The sequence below is a fragment of the Physeter macrocephalus genome, chromosome 20 (genome assembly GCF_002837175.3).
Source record: "Physeter macrocephalus isolate SW-GA chromosome 20, ASM283717v5, whole genome shotgun sequence".
NCBI classification, from domain to species: Eukaryota; Metazoa; Chordata; class Mammalia; order Artiodactyla; family Physeteridae; genus Physeter; species Physeter macrocephalus.
Genome location: NC_041233.1, coordinates 116,481,442 through 116,496,937, shown reverse-complemented (window position 1 = coordinate 116,496,937; position 15,496 = coordinate 116,481,442). Strand labels below are relative to the sequence as shown.

Sequence of the window (15,496 nt, the reverse complement as noted above, 5' to 3'; positions counted from 1 at the left end):
ACAAAAAAAAAAAAAAAAAAAAAAAAAAAAAAAAAAAAATTTAAAAGTCATGTTCTGTACCTGATTTCTTTGAGAAATCTAAAAAAAAAATCTAATCTAAAAATCTTCCTTTATATTTGCCATTGTGCTGAGAATTTTTGGCATATACAGAGAAAAACTGGGGATCTTTTCCCGATAATATAAATGTCTCTTCCGTATTATATAATTCTGAGACTACACTAGGTATTGAGTAAAATTATATCCATCTGTCCACATAAGACTTAGCTAACCTTTGGCTTTTCATTCTTATCTTTCAGTTACCCGATGTCCTTTTGGTTTCTTGCTAATGTTTAGCGATTGTACATAACTACATGCTGGTTTCTAAAATCACCCTTTCTAAAAAATAAAACTTAAATCTTGTTTACAGAATGTTATACCAGATGCTTCAAAATACTGTGGACCCTACAAACCACCTAGTATCTTAAAGCGAGATGGTTCTGCCTACAAAGAAACAGGAGGTAGTTACGGTCACGACACTATTGGTAATTTGACTTCTCTACCGTTTTTATGGTTAAAGTTCAGCTAGTTTTAATTGCCTTCCTGTAGTTCTTAACTTCGTTATCCTTAATCACGTACCAGAAGGTGATTTTGATTAACTGGCAATTAAGAAAAAACACACACACACACACCCACACACATTCTTTTCATATCATCTGTATACATTTTGGTAAATTATACATAAATCTAATGATTATTCACTTGGGGATTTTTAAATCTTTGATATTTAGTTCTTTAATAATGTTATGTTTGCCGCATTCAAATGATCTTTCCAGTCATTTCCTGTAATGTTGAAAATTTCCATTCGTCTATAGCCGTGATTCTCTTTGGCATTACCTTTGAAAAAGCATTGAAAAGTGAGCAATTTGAAGTGAGGATATGGGATGTCTACAAAGTGATGCTGTGAAACAAGGTCATTAAAAAACACAGATTTTACCACTGGTGTAATTTTCAATATTCCCAAGATTCCTATTGTCTTCTACCTGAAAATAATGGAAGAGGCTATTTCTATTACCAACTGCTCAATTATTTGGTTATATTTGAGGTACACTTTAGAGTTGATACCTACAATGATTTTTTTTTTTTTTTTTAATTTCTAGGCATGGTTGTCATCCATAAGATGGGAAATATTGCTGCTGGTACATCTACAAATGGTATAAAATTCAAAATACCTGGGTTAGTGTCTCTGAAAGACCAGATCTCGAAAATATGTGCTGAATATCAACCAATATGTCCTAGGTGCTATGGGGGATGCAAATGCAAAGCACAACCCTACTCTCACAGCTGAGATCATTGTGAGAGAAAATAAATTAGCAGCTGCTAAGTGCCAAGGAGAAGGTGTCTCAGCCAGGGCTGCAGAGTTTAGGGATGGTGGTGTGATCAGATTAAGCTGGGGCCATCAGGGGGGCCTGGAGAGAGGGGCTGTGAGCTGACCCCGACCCTGAGAGAGGGACCGGGGATATCCAGGCCAAGGCACGAGCAGATCCAAAGTAGCACAGGCTCAGGTTCAGGGCTCCCAATGGCCAGAAACAAAACGGCACATCTGTCGGCTGCGGGGGAGGAAGACCAGAGCCAGATTTCAGGGGGTCTTTAAGGATTTGTGGATTTTATTTCAAAGTAGTAGAAAAGCGCGGAAGGTTTATTACGAGGAAAAACGTGAGTAAAATGTTGGCACCTGACCTAGACAGCAGGAATAGATTGTAGGTGAGGAAAACCAGTTGGGACCTGCTGAGCTAATCCAGAAACGAGATGATAAAGGATGGCGATGGTGGAACAGTCACCGTGAGCCTGTGCCATCCCGCCACGTATGATGGGCTGCTGTGTGAGTCTCATGTAAAGAATGCAGGTTTACGAAAACCTAAGTGGAAAAACTAAGGAAAGTCTATTCTCTGTATTCTGAGGAAGAAGTTACTTGAAACAATAGTCAGTGACTAAGTAGAAAGGTCTCCTAAAAGCATTTTCTGCCCTTGACTTCCTGTCCCGAATGGCCGTGCTGTGCCCTCCCAAAGGCGAATAGGAGACTCGCCAATTCCTGGATCCGGGGCCTATGCCGACGACACCGCAGGGGCTGCGGCAGCCACCGGGGACGGCGACGTACTGATGCGCTTCCTTCCAAGGTGCGCCCTCCTACATTTGTGGCTTCAGAGATCTTAGAAGGCGATATTGTCCCTCAAGAGAGGAAATAATTGTCTGTGCCGCGTGATCCGAATTTGTGTGTACGAGAGCTTTTCAGAAACCCGGCTTACCGACGCTTGACACCATCATTCTGACGATCCTAATCATTCAAATGGAGTGATCACAGGCCTCTGAAAGAGAATGCTCCTGCTCACTCTGCGTCACAGATGCGACTACTTAGGGTCTATGTGAATGATTTACGTGAGGCCACTGAGTAAAGGAGCCGTGAAAATTGATGGTAGAAGTCGAAAATGCAGTCGCTGCGTGCAATTAATCACTGAGAGAGAATCCTTGCAACTAGATGTTTTGCGCGTGCCTAGTATTTTTCCCCATTGATTGTAGCCCCATTTCTCACTTAAATATAACCTCTATACTTTATGACTTCAGGCTGTTTTTACTAAGTAACAGTTACTCAGCTGAAGCCAAAAATGAAAGTCCTTATCTGAACTGAGTGGGTGGATTAGTTGAAAAGGTAGACATGGTATCGAGGTTTACTTCCTTTCCTGTTGATACTTTTCACAGGAGTTACCTCTTTTCACTTACATGCACTGTATTTTGTCAGATGTGACAATTTTGATGGTTTTAGATGTCTAACCTCAAGTAACCACATTTGGAGTTAGTTTATTCTGTGATACTAAAGTTTTGCCTCTGTTTAAATCAGCTACCAAGCTGTAGAATATATGAGAAGAGGAAAAGATCCAACCGCAGCATGCCAAAAGGTGATTTTAAGAATCCAGAAGTATTTTCCCAACTTCTTTGGGGCCGTGGTATGTGCTAACGTGACTGGAAGTTATGGTAAGTTTTATCTGAAATTCATATTTATATGAACCTGCAAATGTTGATGAGGACAGAGGCGTTGGAACGTTGTTGGGTGTTTTAATCCTCTGCGACGGGAACAGGGACTCTCTTGAGTAGGCCCCGGATAAACGTTAATTGTTGTTGGGTCAGGACCCCCAAAGTGTTAAAAGTATACCTGAAACTCTCCTCTGTTGACTGGCAGGGGTTAGGATCTAGTCTTTGGCTTTTCAGTCTTACCCTTGACATCTGTCCTAAGGAAGTAGTTTAGCTTCGGCTCAAGTACATGCTGAGATGGGCTAATCTAGTCAGATGTTTTTATTCATTAGAAGTCGGTAGGGATAAATGATCTTCCCCAATTCTCTGTTCATTATTTAAAGGTCTCAGTCATTTAGATCTCAGGGCTCCCAGGTACAAAATGTATTACTAATTAGTAAACTAAAGGCATTAGCAGAATTATTTTTGCACTGCACTTGAGGCGCGTCCTTTGCTTCGTCTACTCTCCATATGAGCCTATCACAGTCTCAAAGCATTTCAAGACCAACCACTGCTGCTCATTAGTGAGATTTCAGATGCGGAAGATACACAGCCTACTGATCAATACAACTTATTAGGCTAGACTGCTTATTATTGCGCTTTGATCTTTCACTTCCCACAGTTTGGTATCTGAAAAACTTGTTTGAGGAATTCCTTACTCTTTTTTAAGTACTAAAATACAAAAGTCAGTATAAGTTATGGGTGGGGAGGCTTCGTGTCTAAAATAAATCAGTTTCATTGATTCCCTCTTAGGAAATAAACCTTAGAAGGCTCAAAGTTAGATTTAACAGGATGTAAAAATGATAATTATATAATTGTAGACGAATTTAAAATTGACCAGCCCCTTATATTTAAAGTAATGGCATTAGAAGGGCTCCCTCCAGGTGTCTGAGCAGGTGAAGAAATCACTGTTGTCTGACAGAGAGCATCTTGACAAAACAAGGCTCACTTTCTACCCGTGTAGAAGCGTAGAAAAGAGCAGGGTACCTGGGGAGGGGAGATTTATGGATGGATGAAGGGAAGGGCCTAGTCACTAGGGAAATACAGTTTTCAGTGTGTGCCTGAAATTCTTCTTCTTCTACGAAAAGGATATGAAAACATTAAAATAACAGTAGCAATGACCGCGTATGTATAGGAGCAAAAATTCAGCCTATATGCTGAGGTTCAAAGAGATGGCTTTCCCACTGCTCTTCTTTCCCTCCTGGACCGTCAGCTAATCTGCACTAAGGTGGACACACAGCCCACTTCCGTGTGGCCTGACTGGACAGCAGGTGCACAACAGCCAGTGTCCAGGTGGGGAAGCAATGTCTGTATTGGTTGTAAATTACACGTGCTTTCTATATTTAACCAAACAACGTTTTCTCTTCTTGGCCCCAGGTGCTGCCTGCAATAAACTTTCAACATTTACTCAGTTTCATTTCATGGTTTACAATCCTCTAAAAAGTGAGCCAACTGAGGAAAAAGTAGACTGCATCTAATCCATCTCTTCTGTCCGCATCTATATTTAAAGAAGAAAGAAACAGAGGCTGAAAAGGCTCCTCACTGTCATCGTATAATGTGCCTCATGTATTCTAAAATCTTTGTGTAAAATGAGCACAAAAATTGTACGCGAAAAGAGCATTTTCACTTTCTAGATCTAAAACATTTTTATTATCTGTTTTTATTTAAGCTTTGTATATCCCCTGAAAATGAATACGTGTGTGTATGTGTTTTGTATATGTTTACATTTTGAGTGGTATTTGGATTTCTGCTCGTGTTTCAAGAAATTGCTACTTTGGGGATTTACTTCCATAAATAAATGATATAGTAAAGTGATACAGTAAAGCCACAAGAAATAATCTCTGTTTGGATACTTAAAATAATTAGAGTAGCCAAGGTTTTTAGACCCAAAGAAAAAAGTAACAGTGAGTCACAGCATGATGAGTCCTGATTGAATCTCAGTACCTTAGAGTAACGTGTCTCTTATCACTGATTATCAGTTGTACCTAATGCTGTCTTCTAGCTTCAAGAGGAAAGAATGCTGTTAATCATAAAGGTGCATTTTGTTTAGCACGTATTAGGAAATGTGGGCCGTCTTCTGCGGAGCAACTGTGTTGATTTTCTTGGGCTTTTTCCTCTGTTGGTGCTTTCAATGTGTGAAGGGTTTGAGCTACCAAAAAAAACCTCTGACCTTTTAGCTACAAATATTTAGTGTTGATAATTTCTTCCGAAAATGATTTAGGGAACTTGATCTGTACTGTGGTTTTACTAATCTCTTGTGCAGAGGTTGGTGGTTTGAATTAGCAGTGAGTCAGTAACTCTCGTCTGCCTTGTTTTTCCGAGCGCTCGGTCAGCCGTCTGCGGACAACTAGACGGGACTGTAAGTGCGCTTTCTCGGCATCATCTTTGCCTTCATTACCTTCCTTTTACATCAGGAGTCATTAATAAGACTGCATGTACAATATTGTCCCCCACCTTTAGTATATCTGCTCCGTTTTTTCCTGCACTCATCTTAAGATTTAATGTTCTTTGTAAGTTAGGGCTAGAAAGCTGTAGTTTTGAGAATGCCCTTCGGTCACCTGTTCTCAGACCTTGCCATGTGTCATCACTTTCTGGGGAGCCTCTTCACAAATGACCTCTGCTCTGTCCCACCCAATCAGAGTCTGCACAAATGGGAACTTGAAAGCTGGACTCAGCAGCTGCTGACGGCAGCCTGAAAGCTAATAGGGAAACATTCCCGCAGCCTCACGCTCACAGAGCGGAAGGGAAAATCTGACTTTTGTGGGTTTCCCCAAGGTACATCGACTTGCTGACATCTGATAACGGGGCCTTGGAACAGGGGAAAAGAAGCCAGATTTAAACTTGGAATATCTTTATATCAAGATGAAATGCCTGTTTTGTGTGTTTGCCATCCGTTGATATGCTAGGCAGCCATGTACCACCAGAAAAATGAATTTGAAAGTCTTCGTGGCCTGTCACTCCCCATCACATTAGAAGTTTAGCTGATCCTGATTTATAGGATTCTGACCTGAAGTTGTTAGACATATATATATGTACACCATATACACATAAACAAAAAGAGGGTCTGTTTCCATTACCAGCACTCAGATGATTCCTTTGGGTTTCAAAAGGCAAATAATAAGAATAATGCATTTTTAATTGAGATATCATACATAGACTATAATATACTTTTAAAGACCATAATTTTTTTTTTTTTTTTTTTTTGCGGTACGCGGGCCTCTCACTGTCGCGGCCTCTCCCGCTGCGGAGCACAGGCTCCGGACGCGCAGGCTCGGCGGCCACGGCTCACGGGCCCAGCCGCTCGGCGGCATGTGGGATCTTCCCGGACCGGGGCACGAACCCGCGTCCCCTGCATCGGCAGGCGGACCCTCAACCACTGCGCCACCAGGGAAGCCCTAAAGCCCATAATTTTTAATTGTTGAACTTCTTTTTAAAGTGTTATTACATCTGATGCTTGGTATTTGAATTTGGAGCTAAGAATATAATTGAACTCAGTATCTTAATAGTTTAATTAACTTCATTTGAATTAAAAACTGATGACATAAATATTTATCTTAATTGGATGCTAATTATGAAAATAGATTAAGACCTATTTATGTCACTTTACTGGTCGTTTTTTTCAAAAAGATTCCTAGACCTTTAAAAAAGCGTCTAAAAAGGCATATTTAAATTTTTTGCTTGTTTTCGTGAGTATTTTGCTATTTATGTGTTACTCAATATATACTCAAACCCTGTCTTAGGAAGTTAAAAAGATGAGATAACAAGGTCTTCAAAAATTGTTCATCTGCGAATTGTTTGTGCCCCATATGTGCTATATGATGAGTCTTTTCATATACAACGCAGGGTCAGCCAGAAAAGAGGTGCCATATTTCAGTATTTGGAAAAGCATAGCCATTTGAAGGATAAAATCATTGCCACGTTCAAAATGGATATAATGGGGAAAGTTAAAGCTGCCATCATCAACCTATTTGCTTCTGAGTTAAAGGGACAGGAAGTCATATAGTTCTACTGCAGGGACAGTGCACCAAAGAATTGGTCAACTGATTTAAACTTGTGACCTTTCTATGCTGTGCATTAGATGTGGTTGCTCACGTATTCTCTTTAATTAAAATTTGGTTTCTAGAATGTGGATGGTGACATATAACAATATGAGAAAGGTATAAGAGTAGATGGAAAACAAAGTCCCTACCAATTGCCAGCAATCTGTCTCTATTTCTTTCTAACCTGTGCAAAATCCTTAAACACCATAAATGTCAAAACACTTCTTTCCATTCCTAAATAAAACCAATGTCATTTGTCTTCCTCTCCTGTTCTGTTTATGGTAATAAAGGCTGACTGAAAATTAAACCAAAGAGTTAAGAATAAAAGCGATCCAAGCTCACTCAATTGAGGTCTTATGATGCTAAAGCAGTGTTGTATTGGAGCCCCTTTAACCAGGGAACCAATGGTTAAATTGTTAATGTCCTGAAATCAGCCATGTTGGGAGTATTTATACCACGTATGTCAGCAAATATTACTAATTAGGGCTTGTTTTCCCCCTAGAAAGACAGTTTACCAGCATACCATTGGCCAAAAGTGTTTTGAGACACTGTAGCATATATATCACATGCACACACACACACACACATATATGCATACACACACTGTCTTAGAGGAACTCGGGAACTTAATTCCCACCCTGGCTCCATCACTTACTAGCTGTATGCCCTTGAGCAATTAACTTGTCTTCTTTGTGCCTGAGTTTTCTCTTCTATAACATGGGAATGCGGATCATAACAGTACCTACGTTACCAGATTGTTGTGGAGATCTGCCTAAAGTATTTAGAACAGGGTTCCACACAGAAGGTGCTCAGTAAATGGTGGCTAATATCATTGCTGTTATCTAGCCTGAAGCAAGAAATCAGACTTTAAATAATATTTTGAGCAACTGTACCTGATACATCACATATCTTACTGGCCACCATTTGCATCGTATCGGGCCCCTTGGCCTCTGACTCACTGCATTTACTCAGTCCTGCTACTGGAAAACCACGCGTGAATATGCAGTTACTTGTGCCCATTATTCGCTGCCTGGGACCACAAAAGTGGCATTTATGCACACCTACACACTCGCCTTCCTTTTCCCACTGCATCTTCCCTGCAGGGAAAAAACGCAAGGCAGGAAGAGCATCAGTGAAATGTGTCCCTGAGCCTACTCAGTTATGTGTGAAATGTTGCTTGTGGGTGATTAATTTATTTCTTAATTACTGTCTGTTACTCAAAGAATGTCTTCTCACAACCCTCCTAACGTATAATAATACAAGTCAAGATGATAAACGTGCTTACTTCCTCTCCCTCTACCGCTCTAAAGTTACATTTAAAAAGAAGAAGAAAGATAAAATAAGTCCACAATATCAAAGGGAATGCAAGGTGATCAGTGGAAGACTTCCAAAAAATTCAGAAGATGGAAGAAAAATGTCAAAAAAGAGTGAAGGAGGTTATACCGAGAACTGGTGAAGAAGATCTGCTCATACAACTCTGAGAAGATTAAGAGTTCAGATGTCAGTAATAATACAGTAAACTAGCAAAATATAGAGTTAAAAACAAGAAAATATATATAGGAATCCCCCCTACTCTCTGCCACACGCACACACGCACACACACACAGAGGTTGCACACTTTGGATAAACTTGGAGAAGGAGCTAGGGAAGCTAGCTCAAAGAGTTCCTTTTCTCAAACAAGGCACTCTGCATGCAGCGATTAACACCGTCAGCTCCTAGCTAGCTCATCCTACAACAAGGACTGCCAATTGCCAAGCCCTGCCCATGTTCACAGAGCACAGACTGGACTTTCTGACAGTTGCCTTATTCTTAAATATTAGATGGTAATCTAGGATTGCTGGATAGTTGAAAAAAGTCTACGAAATGAAAGCCATTTTCTTAATGTAGGAGGAATCATACATACCAGAATGAAGCAGGAGGAAAGAGAAATAACTTGGGGACAAAAGACAACAGTAAAAGAGAAAGTGCAAGAAGTATTTTCAGTGAGATTTTAAAATATAATATCCTTCAAATAAGAACAGGATAGTATGAAAAAGGAGCAAGGTAGAGGAAAGAAAATCTTCAACAAAAAAGAAGATCAAAAAAAAAATAGGGCAAATGAATTTCTCAATATAAATAGATACATTTCCCACAGTTTAAAGTGTTCAATGATTTTGCTTCAGAGAGAAATAAAAAAGACACATGTTCAGACATTGTGAAATTTCTAAACTGTTGGATAAGTTTCTAAAAACTCCCAGATGGAAGGAACATGTTGACATACAGGGAATGAGAATCAGACTAGTGCCAGACCTTTCATCTACAAAGCACTGGATGCTGGAAAACGATGAAGCAACCAACGCCTTCCTTTTTTTTTTTTTTTTTTTCAGGAAAAATTAAAATGATCAACATTAAACAATTATCAAGCAAGACTAAGGGCTAAAATAAAGATCTCTATAAACAGGTAAGATTCAGAAAGTTTACATTCCACCCATCCTGTCTCTACGTAGTTACTTCAGGATATTCTCCAACAGAGTGAGCATAACATTTGGGAGGGAGATGTGGGTTCAAGGAAACAATGGTTTCCAGTTTGAGAGCTTAGTGACGGTAGTTGTACAGCAGGCCTGGCATGCTGACTGCATTTGAAAAAAATATGAGGCTAGAATAAAGTTGATTAGAAAAAGTGAGCTAAAAAGCAAGAGAGAAGGAGGGGAGAGAAGGAGGAGAAAGTGAAAGAAGAGAGAGAGAGAGAGAAGCAGGTAGAGAAGAAGGAAGGATGTGGAAGAGAGAGAGAGGGAGAGAGGGAGGGAGGGAGGGAGGAAATTAAGAGAAAGAAAAACTTCAGGAGAAAAAATACCTGGGAGTATCATAATACATAGAGAATATTTCCTGGCTCTACAGGTTATAATAATTGGAACCTTCAGATAGGCTATGGGTAGGTGAAAAGAGAGACCATACACTTTATGCCCTCCAAGTTCTCGACTGATTTTGTCAAGGATCTGGAAGTTGAGCTCAAGTGGGTGACGGATGACGCTTCCTTTCATCCCTAACAGGCAGGCAGCCGCCAGTGGCACTCTCCACACAAAATAACATTGTGTCTGATGCGAGAAGCTTAATTTTGTTCTCTGCTGAAGCCCTTTCATATTCAGGATTTATATTACCGTTTAGGAAGAAATGCCACATCTCTGAATGTGGTAAAAAGCAGAATCACTGCCCAAATGCCTTAAGCAGCACGTCTGCTTCCTATTTTACTGAATCCCCACATAACTATATCAATAGAACAAGGTAAGCACTGTTAATGATTTTCAACTATTAGAATCATGGTTTAAGCTTTAGCTCTTCCACAATACACACACACACACACACACACACACACACACACAAACACACCTTGAATGAACTTGTGGGCAGAGCTAGAGAAGCTAGTGTTAAGGTTGCAATCATCATTTCAAGTACTGGAATCCAACACAAAACTTAATCCGGTTAAAGACCAGACTGTAACTGTATACTTGTAGACATGTGTAACAGTAAAATTTAAATATAAATGATAGAAGGCGGGAGGGGGAAATGGGAAGAAAGATCACATAAAGGAGAGGGAGATATTTGTAATACTTTGTAATATTTTCATCTTACAAAGTGGAAAATCAGGAAATGAAACGAGAAACAAAGGTATAGGTGTTTACAGGTAAGCAAGAAGCAAAATATATCACTACAGTGATTTAGCTACAGTGAGAGGCATAAGTAAAATCCTTATCATCTAAACTTGATTGATCAGAGAAGAAGCATAAAAGCACCACTCCCCCTTAATGATGTGGAGCTTATCAGCAGGAGAGTCGCTGAGCGGTTTCTTATGAGGAGAGGAGATAGGAGATAAGAAGGTCACTGATGCTTCCATGATGAGCCTTTCTCTTCTAGAATTCTTAAAAATTTATACATATATATATAATACATCAAAGCTTGTTAAAACTCACTTTATTAATATAAAACATGGTTCATAGGATCTGAGTTTCCTATGTGAAATCCACACTTGAGATCCCTGAGTCTAACTTTGTATTTTGTAGCTGAGTAAGCTGAGACAGAGAGAGGTGACTCGTAACTTAGAGAGAAGGCCAAATAACTAGTTAGTGTCAAGAACATGTCACTCGTCTCTGCCTCTGTCAATCAGGTTTATCCAAACAAGGGTGTAACCACTACAGTTAATTCTATTCTTCAAGAAGCTGCTGTTTAATTTTTTTTCCTTCTTCAGCAAGGGCAGTCTGTAAGGTTCTCAAATCCTAGATCACACATCATGCTCAATAACCTCAAATATATTCATGTAATTCTAAAGAAACCAGATCACACGTAAATGATAATCTCAAGAAACTATATGCTTTAATGAAGTATATTTTGTCCAACACTCCATGTCCTTTTTAAATTACTAGGTGTCTTAGTTTGGGCTGCTAGAATGAAAAACCCTAGGCTGGGTGGCCTAAACGACAAACATTAATTTCTCACAGTTCTGGAGGCCGGAAGACCAAGATGAAGATGCTGGCAGGTCACATACCTGGTGAGGGCCTCTTCCTGGTTTGCAGATGGCTGTCCCCTCATTGTGTCCTCACCTGGCAGACAGACAACTCTTATAAGGGCGTCTCACTCTTAAAGGGCTCCACCTTTATGACCTCATCTAACCCTAATCACCTTCCAGAGGTCCGACCTCCTAATACCACCAAATTGGGAACTGGATTTCAATAGGTGAATTTGGAAATAGTGGGGAGACAAACATTCAGTCCCTAACACTAGGCTTCTAAAAATTTAACTTGTACACAAAATTTCAGATATGGGGGATAAATTCACCGAATCCATGATTCTGATATTCTGAGGCACAGAGGACAGATCCCATATTGTGAGTTGTGGCTATTGAGCCTAAGGGCATTTAGTAAGGGTTATTATACATAGGGTAATATTTTTAAAATATATGTATCTTGTAAGAAAATTTGTTTGAATTATCTGATACCCTTGACTGTTAAAATAATATGCAAAAAGCATGATAATACCTACCTCTTCCCCTAGATTTGGTTCATTTTATAAAAACATTTCAGTGGATGTAGCTTATCCAGTTGCCTCATTCAACCAGATGTTGGTATTGGAAAAGAACCACTAGTTGATATCGTTCAATAAGATTCTCTAGCAGTCTATTGCCAACAAGATAATCCCCTGTTCAGTGGAGCATTTTGAAGCCAAATTACACAAGTCAGCTAGAGTTCCTATGGCAGACTTATAAAATGGAGGGAAAGGAAGTCCCTGATATCACGGGTATAAAAAGCAGGAAGGGCAGAAACACATAGTTATCTGACCGTCTACAATTGCATGGAGATGCCCCTCCGCCCCACCCCCACGCCTCCCCTGGAGGGTCCTCAGCGTTCTCAGAGAAAACAGTCACTGAAAGAAGATGCAAACAGGCTGTGCGGGGAGATCCTAACCGGCTGTAGCAGAGTTTAGGCCGAACTAGCCTTTCTGAATTAATTCGAATCTCTACTTGTTTGGCTTGGAGACCAGCCAACTCTGCCAGGGCGGTCCCAGCTTCAGAGGTCTCCGTAAGGTTGGCTGAGGCCTTTGCAGATTCTGCATCGACCCCAGTCCTGCCTCCTTCCTCGTCCTCCCTGGGAGCTGTGTTTGGGCTGCCTTCTTGGGATGCACACACAGGTTCACGTGTGTTAGCACCCTGCCAGGCCTGCGGAGACCTTTCCACTACTTGCCCGGCCACAGACATTGGAGTTTCTGATCCCTGTGAAGGATCAGAAGAATCAGAAGAATTGTAATGGCTTCTTTCCATGACTTGTTTGTACGTTACCCTTTGTCGACTGAAAAAAAAAAACCTAAAAAATGTACTACGTGAAGGCTGTGTGTTTATTCACTGTCTTACTGAGGCCGACAGCCCGGGAGACAGCCTCTCAGCTCCGAAGAGGGGAGCCAGTATATATGTGATGTTGGTAAAGGGGGTGCGTGCAAGCCAGCGCTCATCTTGGTGGAAGGTTGCTGCTGGTCACGAGGAACGGATATCTTAGTTAATGGTTTGAGCGCTTTTCTAAGCATGGGAAGAATCCAGGTTTGTAAAATATTTCTCCTAAAAATATCTAACTTTCTGAAGGCCCGATCTACCAGTTTTCCCGGAGCACAGAGGGCCTCATTCCCGACCTCCGCCCTGAACTCCTTTCAAGTTGTGTTAAAGACCAGCAGCTGCAGCGGTGAATGACTCAGTCCTCGTAGAGCCCGACGGTGAGCCGCGTTCTTTAGTTGGCAACTTTGAGAGGCTACACCTGAGCTACCAGCTGCAGACAAGACACAAAAGTTCCTAGCAGAGGTGACTCCGGAACCCCACTTAGAAGGAGGGACAGGAACCCAGTGGAGAATGGAGGCTCAGGCCCTTCTTGTAACTGAGTTTGCATAGCGAGCACGTGCGTTTTTGTTTTTATGTGGGTCTCCTTTGGGGGCTGCTGGAGAACAGGAGGGGGCTTCCTCCCAAACTCACCCTTGGGTATTGACCCTGGCTCACACTCAGCCCTGGGTTCTTAGGGTCTTCATCTCTGAACCGTGGGTTTCCACAACAGAACCCAAGAGGGTAAACTGGAGACTGGCTACTTTCAGTCCCCAGACCAACGCCATCGGCAGTATCTCGGAGCCAATTAAAACTGCAGGTTCTCAGGCCCCACCCCAGACCTGCTGATGCAGAATCCGCATTTCCACAAGGCCCTCACTGACACGTATGACTTTGGGATTTACCAGCACCGAGCCAGAGGGCGCCAAGTCTCCTTCCAGAGGAGCCAGGCTGGTGAATCAGAAAGAACACACGCTGGCATTTGGTAGCCCTAAACTGGAATTTTTTTCTGCCACCACGTTATCTATGCGCCATTGGAGAAATTCCTTGACTTGTCTGAGCCTTTTTCACATCTGTCACATTGGGTCTCTTACTATACGTGCTGTTTATAAATTGTGAAGCACGCACCACAGCGCCTGGCATACAACAGGAATGAGTGTCTTTTAATCCCCCTCCCTTGCCTGCTCTCTCCTGCAGAACCAATATTCTGGGATTCTCCGGATCTCGATTCCTGTCACAGACCTCACCTCCTACTGCCATTGCCTCCAACTTAAGAAAATAAACATAAATGATCAAATCTTACAAAAGTAACATCATACACTAAGAACTAATAGCTATCAGTGGCAGCAAATGGAATTAATCCAGGCTTTGATAGGCAATAGCCCTTAGAAATAAACAAACTGGCATCTTCCTCTCCTAGTGTCAGTTCAGCTAGAAACAATCAAGCTAACATTTCTGTTTTTCAGATTATCAAGGTGATGCTGTTGCTTGGGGGCAAGATGTGCATATCCCTGGAGTGTTGTCTCAAAACAGGGAGACTGTCGACCCAATTACCTATTAAGAGTTTTTAGTCTTTCAAAGTAACCCTGAAGAAATCTGTTTATTCTAAAGAGTTGTTAGGGGAGTGAAATGTCTCCCAAGATATCTTTTTAAATGCTGTTCCATTGTATTTTGAGGTGATATGTTTTTTACTGAATAGGTTATTATTCAGAAATGCTCACTTATCTTTACACTCTTCATTTTGAATTCAACTACACTGTGACTTTTCTGTAAATCTTTTATGAACAAGGTCTCCGGTGGGTCCTCTTTAATTGGTTAAGGATTATCAGCCGAGAACACTGTCAAAACTCTAGACAGTATTTCTTTTTTAAAAAATCATGCACAAAACTTTGCCTGGGATAAGTTGTCTGGATGCAGATAAAAACAAACCGTGCTCTATGCCCACAAATTCTATTTGAACCTGGTGTGTCAAAACAAGGAGGGCTTTCAAGTGCTCCATTAGCAGTCATATTCTTGAACAGCTTTGCTTTTTAAAACTGAATAGTTGGTGCTATGATTCCGACAAAACTGAAAGAAGGAAGGGGATTGTAGGCCTTTGCTTATAAAATATTCTTGTAGCTATTCTTTCATGGTAGACCAACAGAAGGTATCAAATGCAAAAGCCTCTGAAGGGTTTCCTTCTGTCATCTGACAAATCTAGACAGCAATTTCATTATCCAGTGTGAAGGAATAAACATAAACACACACAGACATCCACCTGCCACATGGACACCATTTCCTTTTTTTTTTTCCCTGTTAGGTTATTGTCTACCCCAGAGAATTCATGCTTGACTATGTGCGGCGAGCATTGCCCTCTGAGGAATGCGCCATTAAGACCCTCCTAAGCCTCAGGGCCCGATTGTACTCTCCTTGGCATGCATCCTGGACTTTATGGTATGAACGTAAAAAAGGAGATGGCCTTTGGCCAGATCGCTCCAGGGACCTGCTCAGATACTGAGAGTCCCTGGTTGTTCCCTAAAGCCAGGAAAAGCAACCCTGGAGGGGAAGGTGGTGCCTTTGTGGAACAAGCAATAAACCCGCTCCG

At 41.1% G+C, this 15,496-nt stretch overlaps 1 protein-coding gene across 4 annotated transcripts in view; it reads left to right on the top strand.

Moving 5' to 3' along the window:
- The window catches only part of AGA (aspartylglucosaminidase), a 10,451-nt gene extending 5,789 nt beyond the window's left edge, over positions 1–4,662 (top strand). The window contains exons 5-9 of one of the 4 annotated variants that reach the window (XM_024115800.3): positions 407–497; positions 1,137–1,212; positions 2,046–2,153; positions 2,873–3,006; positions 4,420–4,662. In XM_024115800.3, coding sequence (XP_023971568.1) covers positions 407–497; positions 1,137–1,212; positions 2,046–2,153; positions 2,873–3,006; positions 4,420–4,520 — 510 coding nt within the window. In that variant the 3' untranslated portion in view covers positions 4,521–4,662. Of the gene's footprint in view, positions 1–406; positions 522–1,136; positions 1,213–2,045; positions 2,154–2,872; positions 3,007–4,419 lie in introns of all 4 variants that reach the window. The other 3 variants (XM_024115799.2, XM_028481633.2, XM_024115801.3) reach the window with 3 other exon arrangements.
- The last annotated feature ends 10,834 nt before the right edge of the window (positions 4,663–15,496 follow it).